At 39.5% G+C, this 16,599-nt stretch overlaps 1 protein-coding gene and 1 long non-coding RNA gene across 3 annotated transcripts; one reads left to right on the forward strand and one right to left on the reverse strand.

Moving 5' to 3' along the window:
- Nucleotides 1-926: 926 nt before the first annotated feature.
- Nucleotides 927-3,458, forward strand: LOC122056420 (transcription factor PCF5-like). 2 transcript variants are annotated; one of them, XM_042618362.1, is made up of 2 exons: nucleotides 927-3,127; nucleotides 3,186-3,458. In XM_042618362.1, exon 1 carries the CDS (start codon nucleotides 1,915-1,917, stop codon nucleotides 3,067-3,069), a length of 1,155 nt encoding a protein of 384 aa, XP_042474296.1. In that variant the 5' UTR covers nucleotides 927-1,914; the 3' UTR covers nucleotides 3,070-3,127; nucleotides 3,186-3,458. The 2 variants fall into 2 exon arrangements, with proteins under 2 accessions (XP_042474296.1, XP_042474297.1); XM_042618363.1 differs by having other exon boundaries at nucleotides 3,210-3,458.
- Nucleotides 3,459-10,817: 7,359 nt separating this feature from the next.
- Nucleotides 10,818-11,377, reverse strand: LOC121968241. The gene is made up of 2 exons (XR_006108016.1): nucleotides 11,163-11,377; nucleotides 10,818-10,880 (listed from the first exon to the last, which is right to left on the reverse strand). It is a non-coding gene; the product is annotated as an uncharacterized LOC121968241 (long non-coding RNA).
- Nucleotides 11,378-16,599: the final 5,222 nt, after the last annotated feature.

The raw sequence follows: 16,599 nt of genomic DNA on the forward strand, positions 1-16,599 counted from the left end.
CTGACATCAATCAGACTCTAAAGGTACGCACTGTCATATAAAAGGACGGTACTATCCCTTGCACAGGTACGATCTCAAGTACATTCGCACTTGTCTTTTACTTTTCTTTCTCCTTCATACATTATTCTTCTGGGAAAAAAAATACCTGATTTGAGCGTCAGAAGGCTTTCTCCAGAGACTTTTTTCCTAGTTTCTAGCCTCTAACGTTCCGTGTGCTTGTCTGAGTATACGCAGAGCTCAAGTACCCGTCGGTTTAATCATCGTCGTCCGTCAACATCACGTGGGGGTCCATTCTTGTAGACGCATACGAGAAAAGTGTGCTAATCGACTCTCTATCAACGTCAACAATAACTCATACGACCTTCATTTGACTCAGATTTTAAACAAAATCAACTACAATATTCCATATTTCATATTCCATATTCCATTAAACTCGTAGTCAACCATTGGAGCAAATTCAATCTCAGAAGAACAATCTGAGCAACTAAAATAAAGAGTGAGACGTCGGATATTTCATTACTATCTGAAGAATGTCAAAGCGATAGTTTAAGTAAAAGACAATCCAATGTATAATCTTTTCAATGAGAGAATGGGTATTTAGGAAAGGGCAAGAATGAGGTGGACATGTTGGTAATGTCAAGAGCAGTCATCATCTCCAGCACCTTGTCGAGTGGTGTGCTGTCGTTGTCGTCACACTTATGACTGGTTAAAACGCTGGAAAGGAAGGGAAAGATCTGAATCCAATTTGGTAAGTTATGGCGGAAGAAGACGGGGGAGAAGAGGAGTGATTGCCAACTTACAACAGCCTGCCCTGTATGCATGTAAATTTCATGGGCAAAGGGAATCGTTGATGGTGGGAAAAGAAGGTGGCTTGTCTTTGGGCAAAGTTGGTGAAGACCCCCAAAAGACGGACTGAGTGAGGGAGGGAGGGAGGAAGTGGGAGGTTTGGTTTGTTTTTGGCTGCCGTGGGAGATGGCGTGAGATCACCAGGATCAATCTGACGCTTGTCTGTGTCCCTTCACCGCTCTCTGTCTGCTAGCTCTGTCCAAGCTGACAGGCATCGACAGCTTGTGTTCTTCTTTCAAGCAATAGGCTCAGGCCCACATCGAGCGAGCACCATCCACCCATGCATCCTTCTCGATCGTCCAACTAAAACCTAAAGCCGCGCTGTCCCTTTCCAGTACTCTAGCTCCTTCCATGTACCTTGCAGTCCAGTGCACAGCTTCTGTGTTTTGCTTTTCTCCACTTCCTGGACACTACAATGTGATAGCTGATGTCTTGTCCATGTCTCAGCTGGGGTCTTCGCCTTGGGTAGGAGGGAAAGCAGCAAGTTAGGCACCCCGAGATCCGAGTGTAAGGAGTGGTGCTTTTTCTTTCATGCTCTTTGCTTTCATATCTCTCTGAAATAGAAATGGAAATGGAAATGGATGGCGGTGGTTTAAGGCTTTGGAGGTGTGGTGGTGGATTTTGGTGATAGAATTATGTGCTTTGGATGGCCAGACATTTTGGAAGCAGGAGGAACAGGACGAGTACAAGCATCAGCATCGCCATCGCGTGTCGCCAGTTTTGCGGCAAGAGAAGGAGAGGAAGCTACAAGGTAAGGCAACAAACAGCGCAAGTCGATTAGAGATTGGTTTGTAAGATCACTGAAAGCTGGAAGAGGGAGGTGGGAAGGAGGAGAAGGATCTGGATCCGAGGAGAGCTCTGCGTCTTCAAGGTCCAGCAGGCGCAAAAGAAAGCGAAGACTCGGGAAAGGCACAGGAGCTCCAAGCACCGGCAAGGCCGCCGCTTCGTGGCTTCCAACTCCAATTCCACTTCAATAATCAAAATTACCCTTCCTTTTGGGGGTCGACGTCTTCTTCTTTAGCTGCTGCCACGGCTTCCTCTTCCGAGTATGCCTGCCTTCCTGAACGGATGGGGGAGGGCGACGGCCTCGGCTACGGCCAGCTGTCCTTCCTCCACCACCCGCCGCCGCGGCTGCCACAGACGCGGTCGAGGTGCGGAAGCAGGGTGAAGGGCGCGGCGGCGGGGGAAATCGTGGAGGCTCAGGGCGGCCATGTCGTGCGCGCTACCGGTCGCAAGGACCGCCACAGCAAGGTGTGCACCGCCAAGGGACCCCGCGAACGTCGTGTGCGCCTCTCCGCCCACACTGCCATCCAGTTCTACGACGTACAGGACCGCCTCGGTTACGACCGCCCAAGCAAGGCCGTCGATTGGCTCATCAAGAACGCCAAGGCCGCCATCGATAAGCTCGCTGAGCTGCCGACCTGGATCCCCACCGCCACTGTTGCGGTCGCCTCCTCCCACCCACCTTCCAATAATCAAGCCGCCGTCACCGAGCACCCCGCCGACGCTGCTACCGCTTTTAACTTGGCCAGAGGCGGCGGCGGAGGAAATGTAAGTACCAGTTTTCTTCCTTCGTCCATGGACACCGACTCCATTGCCGACACATTCAAATCCTTCTTCCCGACGGCTGCAACTCCCGCGGTTACTTCGCCGCCATCTAGCTCTTCCATCGGCTTCCTGGCCTATTCTTCCGATCTCCCTCCGCGAGCTAGCAACCAAATCAATGACCTACGCCTCTCGCTCCGCTCCTTCCAAGATCCAATTCTTCACAATCCGGAGCCCGCCCACCACCACGGCCAATACCACTACAGCTCAGCTCATTTCCTACCCTCCGCACAACTGGCCTTCGAGGCCGCAGCCTCCGCTAGTTGGGCCCAACAGGGCCGGCGCATTGTTCCATGGAATGCGGTGGAGGCGATCGGCGGTAGCGCTGGATACGTTTTCAGCTTTCCGCCACCGCAGGCTGTGCCTCTGCACTCTGCGCTCGGCCACAACCAACTTGATTCTCAGAGGGGACCCCTTCAGTCCAGCAACGCCCGCACTGTCCGCGCCTGGGCCAGCCCTATCGATGCCGCGACTGACCACCAGATGCAACCTCCGCCGATGTCCTCAATCGGATTCGCATCCGGTGCTGGCTTCTCAGGGTTCCGAATTCCAGCGCGGTTTCAGGGCAAAGGGGAGCACGACGACGCCGCTGAAAAGCCGCCCTCTTGTTCCTCTTAATTCTCGCAACTGACAGATTAGTAAGAAGAGGAGACGGCCACCGATCTGCACCTCCCTGGTAATTCATATTCTTCTCATCTTTCATCTACAAGATTTTCAACATTCTTCTTTTACAGTGACAGGATTCTCTTTGGCTTCAGTGCTTGGTGGCTGCCTCTCCTCTCTCTGTCATTTGCTTCAAATTCTTGTACGAACTGCAAAAACCTTCGCTCCCGTCTTGTCATGTTTGATCTTTCATCTTGAGATCTTCAGTCTTGTCGTGTTTTTATTCTGGCTAAGCCAAAAGAGAGCTGCAGTGAAATGTTTGTTATATTTGGAAATGTTTTTTCTTCTAAAATTTGCGTTTGCAAGGTATACAATCTGTAGCTGTCCGTTTGGATTTAGATAAATTGTCATGGTGACAAGGAGATGGATGCTAACTCTGTAAGATGCTAACGGTCCGTTTACTAATGACTTTCTTGTTAGTGTAAAAGAATTAGCAATGGTGCCATAGCGTTGATGCTTTCGGTTGGAAACTTAATTTTGTAATAATAGAGATAAAATGATTATTTGATAAGTAGATTGTCGTAAATTAATTTTTTGAATGAATAAAAAATTAATGTTCAATAAAGGGTTAGTCTGATATGATCAAATGAAAATTTAATTCACATATAAGTTGGATTCCTGAATGAACGCTAATTAGAATATGTGAAACTATTGAGGAGTATAAAATTATAATTAATTTCATTGATTAATCTATTGATAAATTAAAAGATTAATTATTGTGAATATTAATTAATTGATTAATTGATATTTATAATAGATTAAGTAAATAGTTAATCATATTAATTAATTAAATTAATTAATCATAATAAAAATATTTATGGGAAAAGACACCTTCCATATTCTTTCACCTCTTAGAAGAAATCTTTCATCTTTGGGAGTAACCTTTTATTCCTATAAAATGAACCTCATTCCTTTTATTCAAACACACTCAATTCTCAAGTTATGAATTCTCCTCTTAGATTCTCTTCTTTTAAGAGTTTCAAGCCTTCAAAAGTTCGATAGGGCTCGAAAGTTGGAGTGCTCCTATTCGAGACGTAAGTCGTTGTATCTTGGGAGATGATTGTCAATAAGTCGTAAGTACCTAGGCGGGGCAATATCATCTTATGAAAAGAAGGCCTAGTCTTCACCTCGATCTTAATACTCTTATCCTTAGGGATAAGTTTATCTAAAGGGGTTGTGTCATATCCGAAGGGATAACTCGACGACTGATGAGATTAGGTCAGTAGCAATGATATCAAGAAGAGTATGTCTCTTACCCGAAGGGGTACTTCAATAACCGAAAGAGAATGTCGAGAGTATAAATGGGACAAGATCCACATCGTCATACTGAGCTCCACCGGTTAGAGTCATCGGCTCATCGTCGAGATAACTAATCGGGTCCATCTGTTGGATCTCAACACTGAAGATGAATATACCCATATTTTTCTTAGAGAAAAATATCCAACAATCTTAAAATGATATTAGCAATTATGGCGAACATGAGTCCCACTCTTACTAGAGAGAAATTGGAGAAATTCTCCATAATTATCTTCAAGCGATGACAATAAAAGACACTGTATTACTTGAAGAAAATGTATTTTTTTAAGGTTACTATCAAAAGATGTCCTAGCACATCTAAAAGTGAATCTCAAGTAATGTTAGAGTTACTTGCAAGGAAGAATAAAATTTTCCTATGTGAGAACCATGCCTGAAAAGGATGGACAACAAAATTATACCATGGATATAATGATGGCCAAGGCTTTGTGGGGTCATTTGACTAAAGTCACAAAGTTGATGTTAGTGAGTTTAAACTATCCAAAAAAAGGGCTAATGAAGGTCTTTGGATAGAAGATCAAGCCCACTTAGTAAAAAACTAGACTTGAGTATAACTCAATATGAACTAAGTGGAGGTCAAAATAGATGAGTTAGAAGGATTGCATTACATGTGTTGCAAGTGACTAAAAATTGAGTCAAGTGTCTCACAAAGAATAAATACAATCATGGTTAGCACTCCAATCAAACGACTACAGCTATGTCTCGATAAGATTGGAAGACCAAGGGATGTATACTTCTTGAGTCGAGTATCTCTCGAAGAGTAATACAATCTTGGTCAGCACTCCAATCAGACAACCACAACTTTGGCTCGATAAGATTAGAAGACCAAGGGATGTATACTTCTTGAGTCGAATATCTCTCGAAGAGTAATCCAATCTTGGTCAGCACTCTAATCAAACGACTGCAGCCTTGGCTCAATGAGATTAGAAGACCAAGAGATGTATACTTCTTGAATCGAATATCTCTCGAAGAGTAGTACAATCCTGGTCAGCACTCCAATCAGACGATCGCAGTTTGGCTCGATAAGATTGGAAAATCAAAGGATGTATACTTCTTGAGTCAAGTATCTCTCGAAGAATAATACGATCCTAGTCAGCACTCCAATCAAACGACCATAGCTTTAGCTCTATAAGATTGGAAGACCAAAAGATGTATACTTCTTGAGTTGAGTATCTCTCTAAGAGTAATACAATCTTGGTCAACACTCCAATTAGACGATCATAGCTCTAGCTAAGTGAAATTGGAAGACAAAGTGATGCATACTTTCAAAATTGAGCATTTTTTTTTTGACAATAAGTGTAATCATGATCATCATCCTGATTAGACAATTGCAGTTTTAACTCGGTGAAATCAGAAGATTGGAGTTATGGAGACTTGCTTTTAAGCAAGATTGAGACCCTTAAAGTGTTTTATAAAACACTAGAAATGTTGTTGGAAAAATCAACTAAGCAAGATCATCCATGGTGATTGAGGAAGCGAATACATGATATTGCTCAAGGAATATTTCTCATGGAAGAGCAACATTCCAATAATTGACTATATCACATTCATCTCAATTTAAAAATGGTGGCTTAAATATTGAGGAGATGATAAAAACCATGTTGATAAGTTTTGGATTTATCTTGGAAATTGTTGTCACGCCCCGGAGAAGTCCCTCCCAGAAAATTTCGACAACACCTCCCCTGTACCGGTGACAATCTGAAACTCTCATACATGCAAAATACATCAGCCACATGCAGCTGGGATATATATATATACATAAAAATAACCACAACCACGCAGTTGAATATGTAGCCCACACGACTATATCAAAAAAAAACACAGCGGAAAAACGAATATGAAACCCACAATACGAAAGTCCACAAAACACACCACAAGTATAAGTCCACAATACACGTATCAAGACATAGTATGATATAACAACACCAAATCCACAAAACATGAAATGCTAATAGTAAGAGACTAAAAACTGATAAGAATCCTCGGATGTAACGCGGGAAGTGGGACCGGCTGGCAGCATACTCCAAGTAACTCCATGTCATCTACCTACTACCTAAAAATCATAACAGTATAGACGGGGTGGTGAGTACAAAGAACTCAGCGGGTAAGAACAGAATAAAGCATGGTAGGTACAACAACATAAGAATCAAGGGATACAGTCTCCATAATAAGAATAGAATCATGCTATCGAAACATAACACATCTAGCCATATCTAATACAATGACTATACATAAACATACCTGACACAATAGATGCACATGCTCGATTAGAATCAATACCATGATACCAAAATCAGGGAACTCACCGGACTAGCAATAGATCTACTCGAGACACCTGTGCAAATATCGATACGGCTGCATATACATGTAAAATAGATGACATGTATGCAGTATGACACCCAAATGTAACATACATAGCGCAAACAAATGCAACAACACACAGTCACATGCAACTAATATCTACTAGGCATGTATGCAAAAATATCTCCCCAGATGCACCACGCATCATATGCAAAAGTGCATGCATGCTCTATGGTCACCCCCGCCACCTCTCTAGACACCACGACCCTTGTATGGCCGAGAGGCTTGGGTCCGTGACAAACCGTACTAGCTTCCAGTACATGCACCGCTATAGGCGGTCGAAGCGGACGGTCAGCTAAGTAGTTATAAACTATACAACTAAGGGTCCCTAACCACTCACAACTCAAGCCCTCTGACTATTGTACCCTCAAGACCCACTGCTCCAGAGTGGTCGAGGCTGATAGAACACTGAGCGGCTGAATGAGCACGACAGGACTAGCTCCACTCCTAGCTACCACTCTCCAACAGTGGCCGAATGGGCAGCTATAAACAACTGACGACCCTCTCACCACAAGGAAGACATTGGTCGTCAGTATGCAATGAATGATGACATGATGTGAATAGTCACAATATAAATATCATCATCCATCGTGTACCCCAACACCCCCAATAACCACCACAAACGTATATACATACTCCAACACACAACATGATCAACCAAGTATACAACCCCAATACCACATACCCGTCACATGTACACTCAACATCAATATGCGTGAGAAACACGCTAATCGTACCAACCAGACAACTCTATGATACAAACTCTACATATGCACATGCACAGAATTCTTATATCAAGGGTGAGACTGTATCGAGGTAAACAAGATCATATCAAAGCTTGAATAGAAAGAGACAAGCAGGAATAAAACAAATATACAAATTTAAGGTAGTGCAACCCAAGCATCCGAATATAACCATGCTTTATAGTTCAAAGAACTAAAAAAGAGATAAGGAAGAAATACCCGCCTCAATATATCCCGTATCGATAGAACCACCCACGTCACGTAGAACGTCGCCAATCAAGGTCTTGTATCACATATACAATTTCATGTAACTATATATGTGTACTCTACAAATAGATGAATTAATTTACAAGTAACAAGCCAACTTTCAAGCAATAGCTGACCACGATTCCTACTCCTTTCTACTGGTATTAAATTTCAACTTAGCTTACCCATCCAAAAATCAAATTCCCATTACCGATCTTAGTTATCACTAATCCTTTCTATATCACCTAACAAGAAATGAACCTAAACATCATGGAAATCCATTTCATATTTAAATTCATCCACATTTGCCCCCCCCTAATTACCGAAACAGAAATAAAACATAACCACACAACATTTTAGTTTGTAATCCAAACACTGATAACAATCAAAACAGCTTACTCTTAACCCTCTAACAACTAATCCGAACAATTCACAACTCTTGTTGTTCCATCACTAATCTAGATCAAGTAATTCACTGGACTTACTGCAACTAAGGTTAGATCAAGAGAGTAGAATAAGAACTAACATTGTATCAATTTCCTACAAGCAGTAAACTACACCATGCATCTTCACTGGTCGGATCAAAAGAAAGAACAGTAAAGCTAGGAATCACCACAACAATCCGTTACAACAATAACCAACTGATTTCCTTACCTCTGTTTCTTCAATCACCGGAAACGATCGCAATATCCGATGGAGGAAAGAAAATCCCTAACAGAATTGTGATGGCCGCAGATCACAACACAAACTCCTGCTTCCCAGAAAGATCACCCGAATCAATTCCAGAAAGACAGATTAGGGTTTCGAATCCACGATCAAAAAGGAAAACCAAACTTCTTACCTCAAGATCGCGGCTAGGGCACGATCTGTTCTTGTCGACGAACCGAGAAAGAGATCGGGAAGAAGGCAGTGGATCTTACCTCACTCAATCGGTCGACGCTGGCCAGATCCAACGCCGGTGCCCTCGATCCCCTTCCGACAGCAGGCGAGATCCCCAAATCGAGATCCGTCGCCGTTTTTCACCGAGATCAGAAAAGGGAGGAAGGGATCGGGGAGAAAGAGGGTTTGGCTGTAACTAACCTTTCTTCCTCTCAACGCTCCAAGGTCCGCTCCTTACCGGCACCACCGAGAGAAGGGAAGACGAAGGTAGCCGATCGTCAAGGCAGGCGTCGGCATTGGGGAGTTCACGCGAGAGAGAAAAGCACCTGTTCGGGTCGGGCTACTATGCGCGAGGGAGAAGGGATATAAGAAGAAAAAATGGGTTATCGGGTTCGAGCGAGTGAGGAAACCCTTATTAACATGGTCCACCTAGGGTTAAGGAAATTAAACCCTGCGTATTTCTAAACAGACCTCCACTCCTATCCTTGCAAAACTAGTCATACGATCTCCGGAAAAATTCAGAAAAATATCTAAAATTTCCTAAAATTTTCATAAGGTTATTCCACGATAACCCTAAAAATAAATTCGCATATCTTACAATTGTCCTCTTGGTAAACCATAAGCCCTAGTGAGATAGAAATGAAAAATTTCTATAAGGCATTGAAAGATCATGAATCTTTTAATGTGAGGGTTAACCACTGTACCAATATATATGATACATTATGATATCTAAGAAATTATGAGAAGGGCACTAGTGTAAAATGGTAAGTTTGGAAATGACTTAATACCATTAAAGTAGTAGATCTCTAGTGGTAAAATCTCCATTGAATATGAAGAATTATGCAGATTCGTTAGGCCTACCAAAAGATCAATTATACTGCATGTCTAGGGGAATAAGTCTAAAACTCACCATTTAAATCGAGTATTGGTAACCCAACCATGTTGACTGGAGATCCCAAGATCATGGTTCAAAAGGGACAACTAAGCTATAAGATTTGAGGCACCTAGGAGAAATTTCTCCAACTCATTCTTGGAGACAAAAGGTGTAACCTGTGAAATAAGTAAAGGATGAACAAAAGTTCTTAATGATTCTTATATTATACTGTAAAGGGTACAATAGGGTATTGCAGGATACTCTTAATAGGAGGTCACATATATAAGTGTGAAGATGGGTCACTTCAATGAAACACTTATGAATCCCAAGCTTTGTTCATGGCCAAAACGGATACGATAGAGAACTAGTAAAAGTTTAGGGGGCTATTGTGTGGATATGATTGTCTTGGTTTACACCAACTACTGAACAAATCAAGATATAGTTCATTGAGCAACCAATTAAATCTGATCGTATTCCACTACGTAAGCACTACAACAAAAACCCTCATAGACATCGGTTTTCCACCGGTGTCTATTACATTTTCGACCGATGTCTATGAAGGCGATGTAAAAGGTCTGCCATTTTAGACATCGGGTTAAACCGGTGTAGTATCACTTAACGACATCGGGTGTAAAATCGATGTAATATTATATGTTAATAACACCAGTTTTGACAGCGATATACAACCGATGTAATATTAGTTAATTACACCGGTTTTACAGCGGTGGAAAACCGATGTAATATCAGTATTGTTTAACGACACAAATTCGATTTCCGAAACAGTGAAAAATCGACAGTATCCAAGAAAATACACAAATATTCTTCTTCCAACAGTATCCATAAAATACACAAATATTTACAAATTACATAAATATTCTTCTTACAACAGTATTCATAAAATACACAAATATTCTTTTTACATCAAAAGCTAATAGATATTGTACACATCAAGGTAGAACATCGTGAGTCAAAAATCAAGCTGAGGCTATATTAAATTATGAGAATCAGAATCTGTTCAACTTGCTATACTGCTCCATTCTTCTTGCGCCTTTCATTTCCCTAATCTCACCACTTTTCACCTTCAAATGCCTAGTTTTCTGAGTTAAAACATCCACTGTTCAAATCTGTCAAACAAAAGTATTATTTGGTCTACTTAACTACAGCAAAGAACAAAAATAGAAGAAATATACATGATGTAGAAGTCCTAGAATATCACTATCAGAAAGAAAAAATCACACTTGGTGGATATAAAACCTCAAACATATCCAGCAAACTACCTCTTGCAGTTCCCTCTTGACATTTTCCAGCCCACCAATATCATCCCAGTTGACATTTGGTACTTCAACAACCTGATCAAAACCCAACAAACTATCAGCATATCTCAAGGTAGAAATAGAAGTGGTTTTTAGGTCATTCATCAACATATGACAATAAACACAAGTTACCAACCAGGCACATGAGGCTATAGAATTTCTTGAGTTGTAAGTTTAATTTAGAAAGAACACCAATGTCAAATTTCTCATTTTCAATTCTTGCAGCAACAATTTATTTTAAAAATTCATGTAGATAATCATATTTAGAAGGAAAAAAACTAACTGAAAATGATTACAATTACCAAAGCAAAGACTTACAGTTTCACGGAGGGCAGATGGGTTACTAGATCCCAAAGCAATCTTAAAGTGTTCATTTGTAACAGACATAGAATTGAGAATCTCAGCATCAATTGATTCATCTTCTAGATCAATTATGTCCATCTTTTCACGGATACACTGGAGAGCAGCTTAGTGCATAAAGCAGCAAGGTCAGCCCCAACATAGCCATGAGTATCCTTAGCAATCCTTTCCAAATCAACCTGCATTGAATAAATCAAGAGAAAAATATATACATGAAAACATTGAATATTTACAAGAGAAAATTACTGCTACAACATTTCAGCATTTACAAGTAGAAAAGTGATTATTAAGAACATTTATAATCATAATAGATACATGAATCAAATAATTTATAGATGAAATAAAAAAAAAGATAAGAGCATAACTGATTGTCAGAAAGCTTCAAGCAATGACAGGTAGCTTGATTAGTTAGATTACAAAACCCAAACAACTATATAATAAATCCAGATTTGATCAAACCAGTAACTTAAATCAATAAATGAAAATGTAGAGGATGACTTAACAAAGGTTAAATAAGGGACCAGTCTGTGTAAATACTTTGCACGCATGCTAGAGAAATCAATCATTATAGTTATTGTTATTTAAAAACCAGCATAAATCGATCAGAAGATTGATCAGCATGTTCATGCAGGAACCTTCCTCTCTGAGATGCATAAAGGCTGGTTTGAACCATCAGAAGATGCCAAATCTCTAAGCATTTGATTACTGTTCTATTTCATTCTCCCTGTAGAACTAAAGATTCCAGAAAAAGGAGCAGTACTAGCTACAGATAGTAACTTCTTTCTCGTCTCACGATGTGCCGACAGGTTCTTTCAATCTCCGAATCAAATGGGACTAGTCCACTTCTTGAATTCGTGGAACTTCTGGTCATAAACTGTTCCTATACAAAAATTGTCAAGAAGCACCAACAAAATAACAACAAAGAAATAGCTGTCAATTTAGGAACTACAATCACTTCAAAGGTCACTACAACAAAATCGCTCATAGACATCGGTTTTCCACCGGTGTCTATTTGATTTTCGACCGATGTCTATGAAGCCGATGTTAAAAGTCTGTCATTTTAGACATCGGGTTAAAACCGGTGTAGTATCACTTAACGACACCGGTTTTCGAATCGGTTATTAACCGGTGTAGTATCACTTAACGACACCGTTTCATACACGGTGTAAAACCGATGTAATAGCTTTTGTTAATAACACCAGTTTTGGCAGCGGTAAATGACCGATGTAATATTACTTTATAACACCGGTTTTACATCGGTGGAAAACCGATGTAATATGTATTTTTTCTAACAGCACAGATTTGATTTTAAAACCAACAATAACAAAAAAAAACGCAAATATTCACAAATTGTACAAATATTCTTCATTCAATAATATCCATAAAATACACAAATATTCACAAATTATATAAATAATCTTCTTACAACAATATTCATAAAATACCCAAACATTCTTTTTACATCAAAAGCTAGCTAATAGATATCAAAATCAAAGTATAACATTCTGTTAACACATTAAGGTACAACTGTCTCAAATGTAATCTAGCATGCATTTAGCCCACTCGAACCGCACTTCATCAATTTCAACTCTGGAGTACTTGAGATTTGTAAACTGTAAAAACACATAAATTCACCATATGTCAAATAACTAAAACAAATGTGTGCATGTATCAAATAAAATAGAATACTGAGTTTTTAAAGGCTGCTGTGGAAGATAACGAATATAACAGTGAAGGAAGCATAGAAGAACAAAGAAAATGTTCATAGTTAACAAGCAAATGAAGAGATATACTATTTATTGTACTACCTCTGATGCCATCTTCCAAATCTCATAAGCAAGAATGCAACTGTGCCCTTTGTATACACATGGCTAATAGACATAATACAATAAGGAGCAAAAGCTATAAAATTCACCATCACCACACAATCAATGAAGCAGGCAAACACAAGGTGGGTTGATATGCAGTGAAAGTGTTAATTAAGTGGAACTGCAGCAAATCATGACTCAAGTCTAAGCACTATTTTAACAATACATTGCAAGGATATCTGAAGGATGTGAACACTGTATTAGAATTGTACAAGGCATCACAAATCAAAATATTTCCCTACGAGCAAGGTTTAGACAAATTAGCCTCCTGGTCAAGAATGTTTTTGAAAGAAGCATTAACCACCAACCGAAATCACGAACAGTACCAGATGCGTTTACAAGAGGTAAATGGATATTACTTGCAAAGAAAAATCATGTCTGAACATTCATAAATTTGGAGTTTTGTTCAGGTGGATTATGCTCTAAATTATCCGATTTGGTCCAATCTGGAACGTTTAGAGCATAAAAATACCATTGAGAACTTCACTCTTGGCAACTTGCAAGTTCTCAAAACTTCATACGAGTAAGATTCCAATATAATGTGTGGCAACAATGATATCTTCAACTTTCTGCATATTATGCTCCTGATTTTTTTGAACCTGTAAATAGGCGTTATAGCATAAAGGATAGGGATCTAGTGGAATTGGCATTGGTTTCCTTTGAAACTTATCAGCGTATATATCAGGAAGAACTCCAAATACTTGACAAGTATTTCCACTGTTCTATTACCTACATGACTAGATAGTTTAATCCTCCTCTTTTTCTTTTTCAGTGATCATATTTCTTGAATTTGACAGTTGGGTGAAAGATAACAAACTAGATCAACTGGAACATAAAGAACATATCCCAAATTCAAGAACATAAAGATCCTAACATATCACACTTACAAAAAAAACTTTCTCTAATAAAGAAACATGATAGCATCTAATAAAGTAGGGTCATACTTGATGGTAGATGTACAAAAAAAAATTGGTTCTCAAAATTCAGAAAATACACTTAAACAATAAAAAAAAACTTAGTTTAGAGTCACAAAATGAACCTAATCTCTAATTCCTTTCTTCTTATGCAATCATTTAGTCTCCAACTAGTATATGGTTTGTAACAAAAGCATAGCATTCGGTTTGTATAAAAAAAATCATTGTAACAAAAGCATAGCATCCGGTTTGTATCAAAAAATCATAGCAAGCACCAGGGGAACTAAATCAAAATTATCAAAATCACCAGGGGTAAATATTGTATTATTACCATTGCTGGAAGTGAATCCTTGTGGTCAACTCCAAAATTTTCAATTAAATCTTTCATATATCGCATGATATAGAAATCACATTGCTCCGCATCCGGTTGTTGAGGAGCCTATGTTAGAAAAGAAATATTGGAATAACTCCTTCAAGGATAGTGAAACAGTTGCTAATCAAAAGGACATACCTTGACAGCTACCCATGTTGGTTGTTTTTTCCCTTTCCTTCCAGCCTCCGCATTATACATTTTCAAGGCCCTACATGCATATAACCCATGGGAATTGTATTGCCACATCAAAATACTTACATGTTTCAACAAAGGTAAGAAAAGAAGCCAAAAAACTTACATGTTGACAACATATTTCCAATCTTGATCACGAATGCGGTGACTAAGAGGATCCAACAAAAAAATAATCTCCTTCTCAACATTGATGATAGTCAAAATCCAGTGAAAACTACACAAAGAAATATAATTAGTGTATATATGCATCTTGCAAGTTCTCAAAATATGCAAGTGAGAGTGATATATAATGTTATTCTTACTCACCCAACGTTGCATGGCACAACAACCAATTGACCAGATGAGGTACCAATTAGCCTACTGCTCAAGTAACAAGCCCTTTTATTCAACTGTTCTTGGATGAAATCTCTATTCTGATTTCTTGATGGTACATATTCCACAGGCACTGGATCCACCAATCTGAAATCTTGCAGCAACATCTTTTCCTGCATCTTTCTATATAGATGCCTACAAAGAGTGGATCTGAGCTCAAGAATGGCACAGGTTTTGGTACTAACATCCATGTGATTAGATAATCTTGCTATCAAGTAGACATGGCAATAATTCATATTTATGCTTTAAAATGCTTCATGCCTTTCGGGAACTGACATATGTTTTGGTACTAACATATGCTTTCTGAAACTATTGAGTTCACAAATCTGTAAATTAGAGATATAATTTCCTAGGAAGTTGTACAAAATGTGAAACATAGGGAGGCAGCATTTGGTGAAGCTGTGTAATGAGATATAGTAGACAAGCCATGATTCATCAAAATGTCAAACATAAAGACGACTAGGATTACAAGAGAGGAGACTAGTGAGATAGAAAATATCCCAAAAAAATGATGAAATATAAATTAATGAAACACATAAATAAAGTCCAATTCAATTGAAAGCTTACCACATATACACAACTATGCAAGTGTCTGTGATTGGCTTCAATTCACAAAAGGGAAATATGTCATCGCAATTAACATGGACTGTGCGTTCCATGCCAAATACATCAGGAACTAATTCCAAAATCACATTCTCTGTTTCATCAAGACGTTGAAAATAACTATATAAGATGTGTAAGGGTCTTGGCACATTGGACAATTGTAACTTAGACTTCTCTTGTCTGTTGTCAACTTGTTTCTTCCTGGTCTTCTACATATGTAGATGCAACCATATATATATTAGATATGTGACATACTTTAAATGTACACAAAATTTACACAACACTTTATCACATTTACCTCATCCCGCATGCTGATTAAGTGCACAGTCCAAGCCACATGGCCACCTACAGCATCCCGAATACTCTGACATGCAGACGGGATTGCAACAGGCAGTGGTGCTGATCGATCAATTGCTTTATCAATGGCAATCCTCATGCAATTCATAGGTAATGGAACATCATCAATAAAGTTGCCAGGTCCATTAACAGAGACAATTGTCCCATATGCAACAGTCTTGTCATTAGGCTGCAATAACAACATCACTGCTTTTCCCTATAAGACAAACAATTTATGAATCTTCAACATCACTGCCAAATTCATTAGATACTAACGATGGGATAATAATATCAACGTGAAATATAAATTTAACCTGTAAAGCCGAATCATTCTCAATAACTTTCACATCATCATCATCATGTTCTTCTAGGCCTTCATTTGAGAGGCGCGTATGACGTTCAACTTCAGGTTTTATATCGATCAGGCATTGTGGTTTAACTGAGCAGCTACCCTTCTCCTCACTGTCAAATTCTCGACCAGAAAGTTTCAACACCATTGCTTCCAATTTTTCTAGTCTGTCACCTTGATAAGAAAGCATAGCTTTTGCCTCCTTAAACTCTTTCTGTTGGCTTTCATAGGCAGCCTTATCAATTTGCACCTTCCCTCTAGCAAGCTTGAAGAAGGATGATGGAGTGACATTTGCTCCTATGCCTCTCACACGTCCACCATGTTCGTTAGAATTCAAGGCCTTCGTGAGAATATCCTCAAATGGTTTGGTAAAGGGCATCTTACCATC

The sequence above is a fragment of the Zingiber officinale genome, chromosome 3B, assembly GCF_018446385.1.
Source record: "Zingiber officinale cultivar Zhangliang chromosome 3B, Zo_v1.1, whole genome shotgun sequence".
Classification (NCBI taxonomy): Eukaryota; Viridiplantae; Streptophyta; class Magnoliopsida; order Zingiberales; family Zingiberaceae; genus Zingiber; species Zingiber officinale.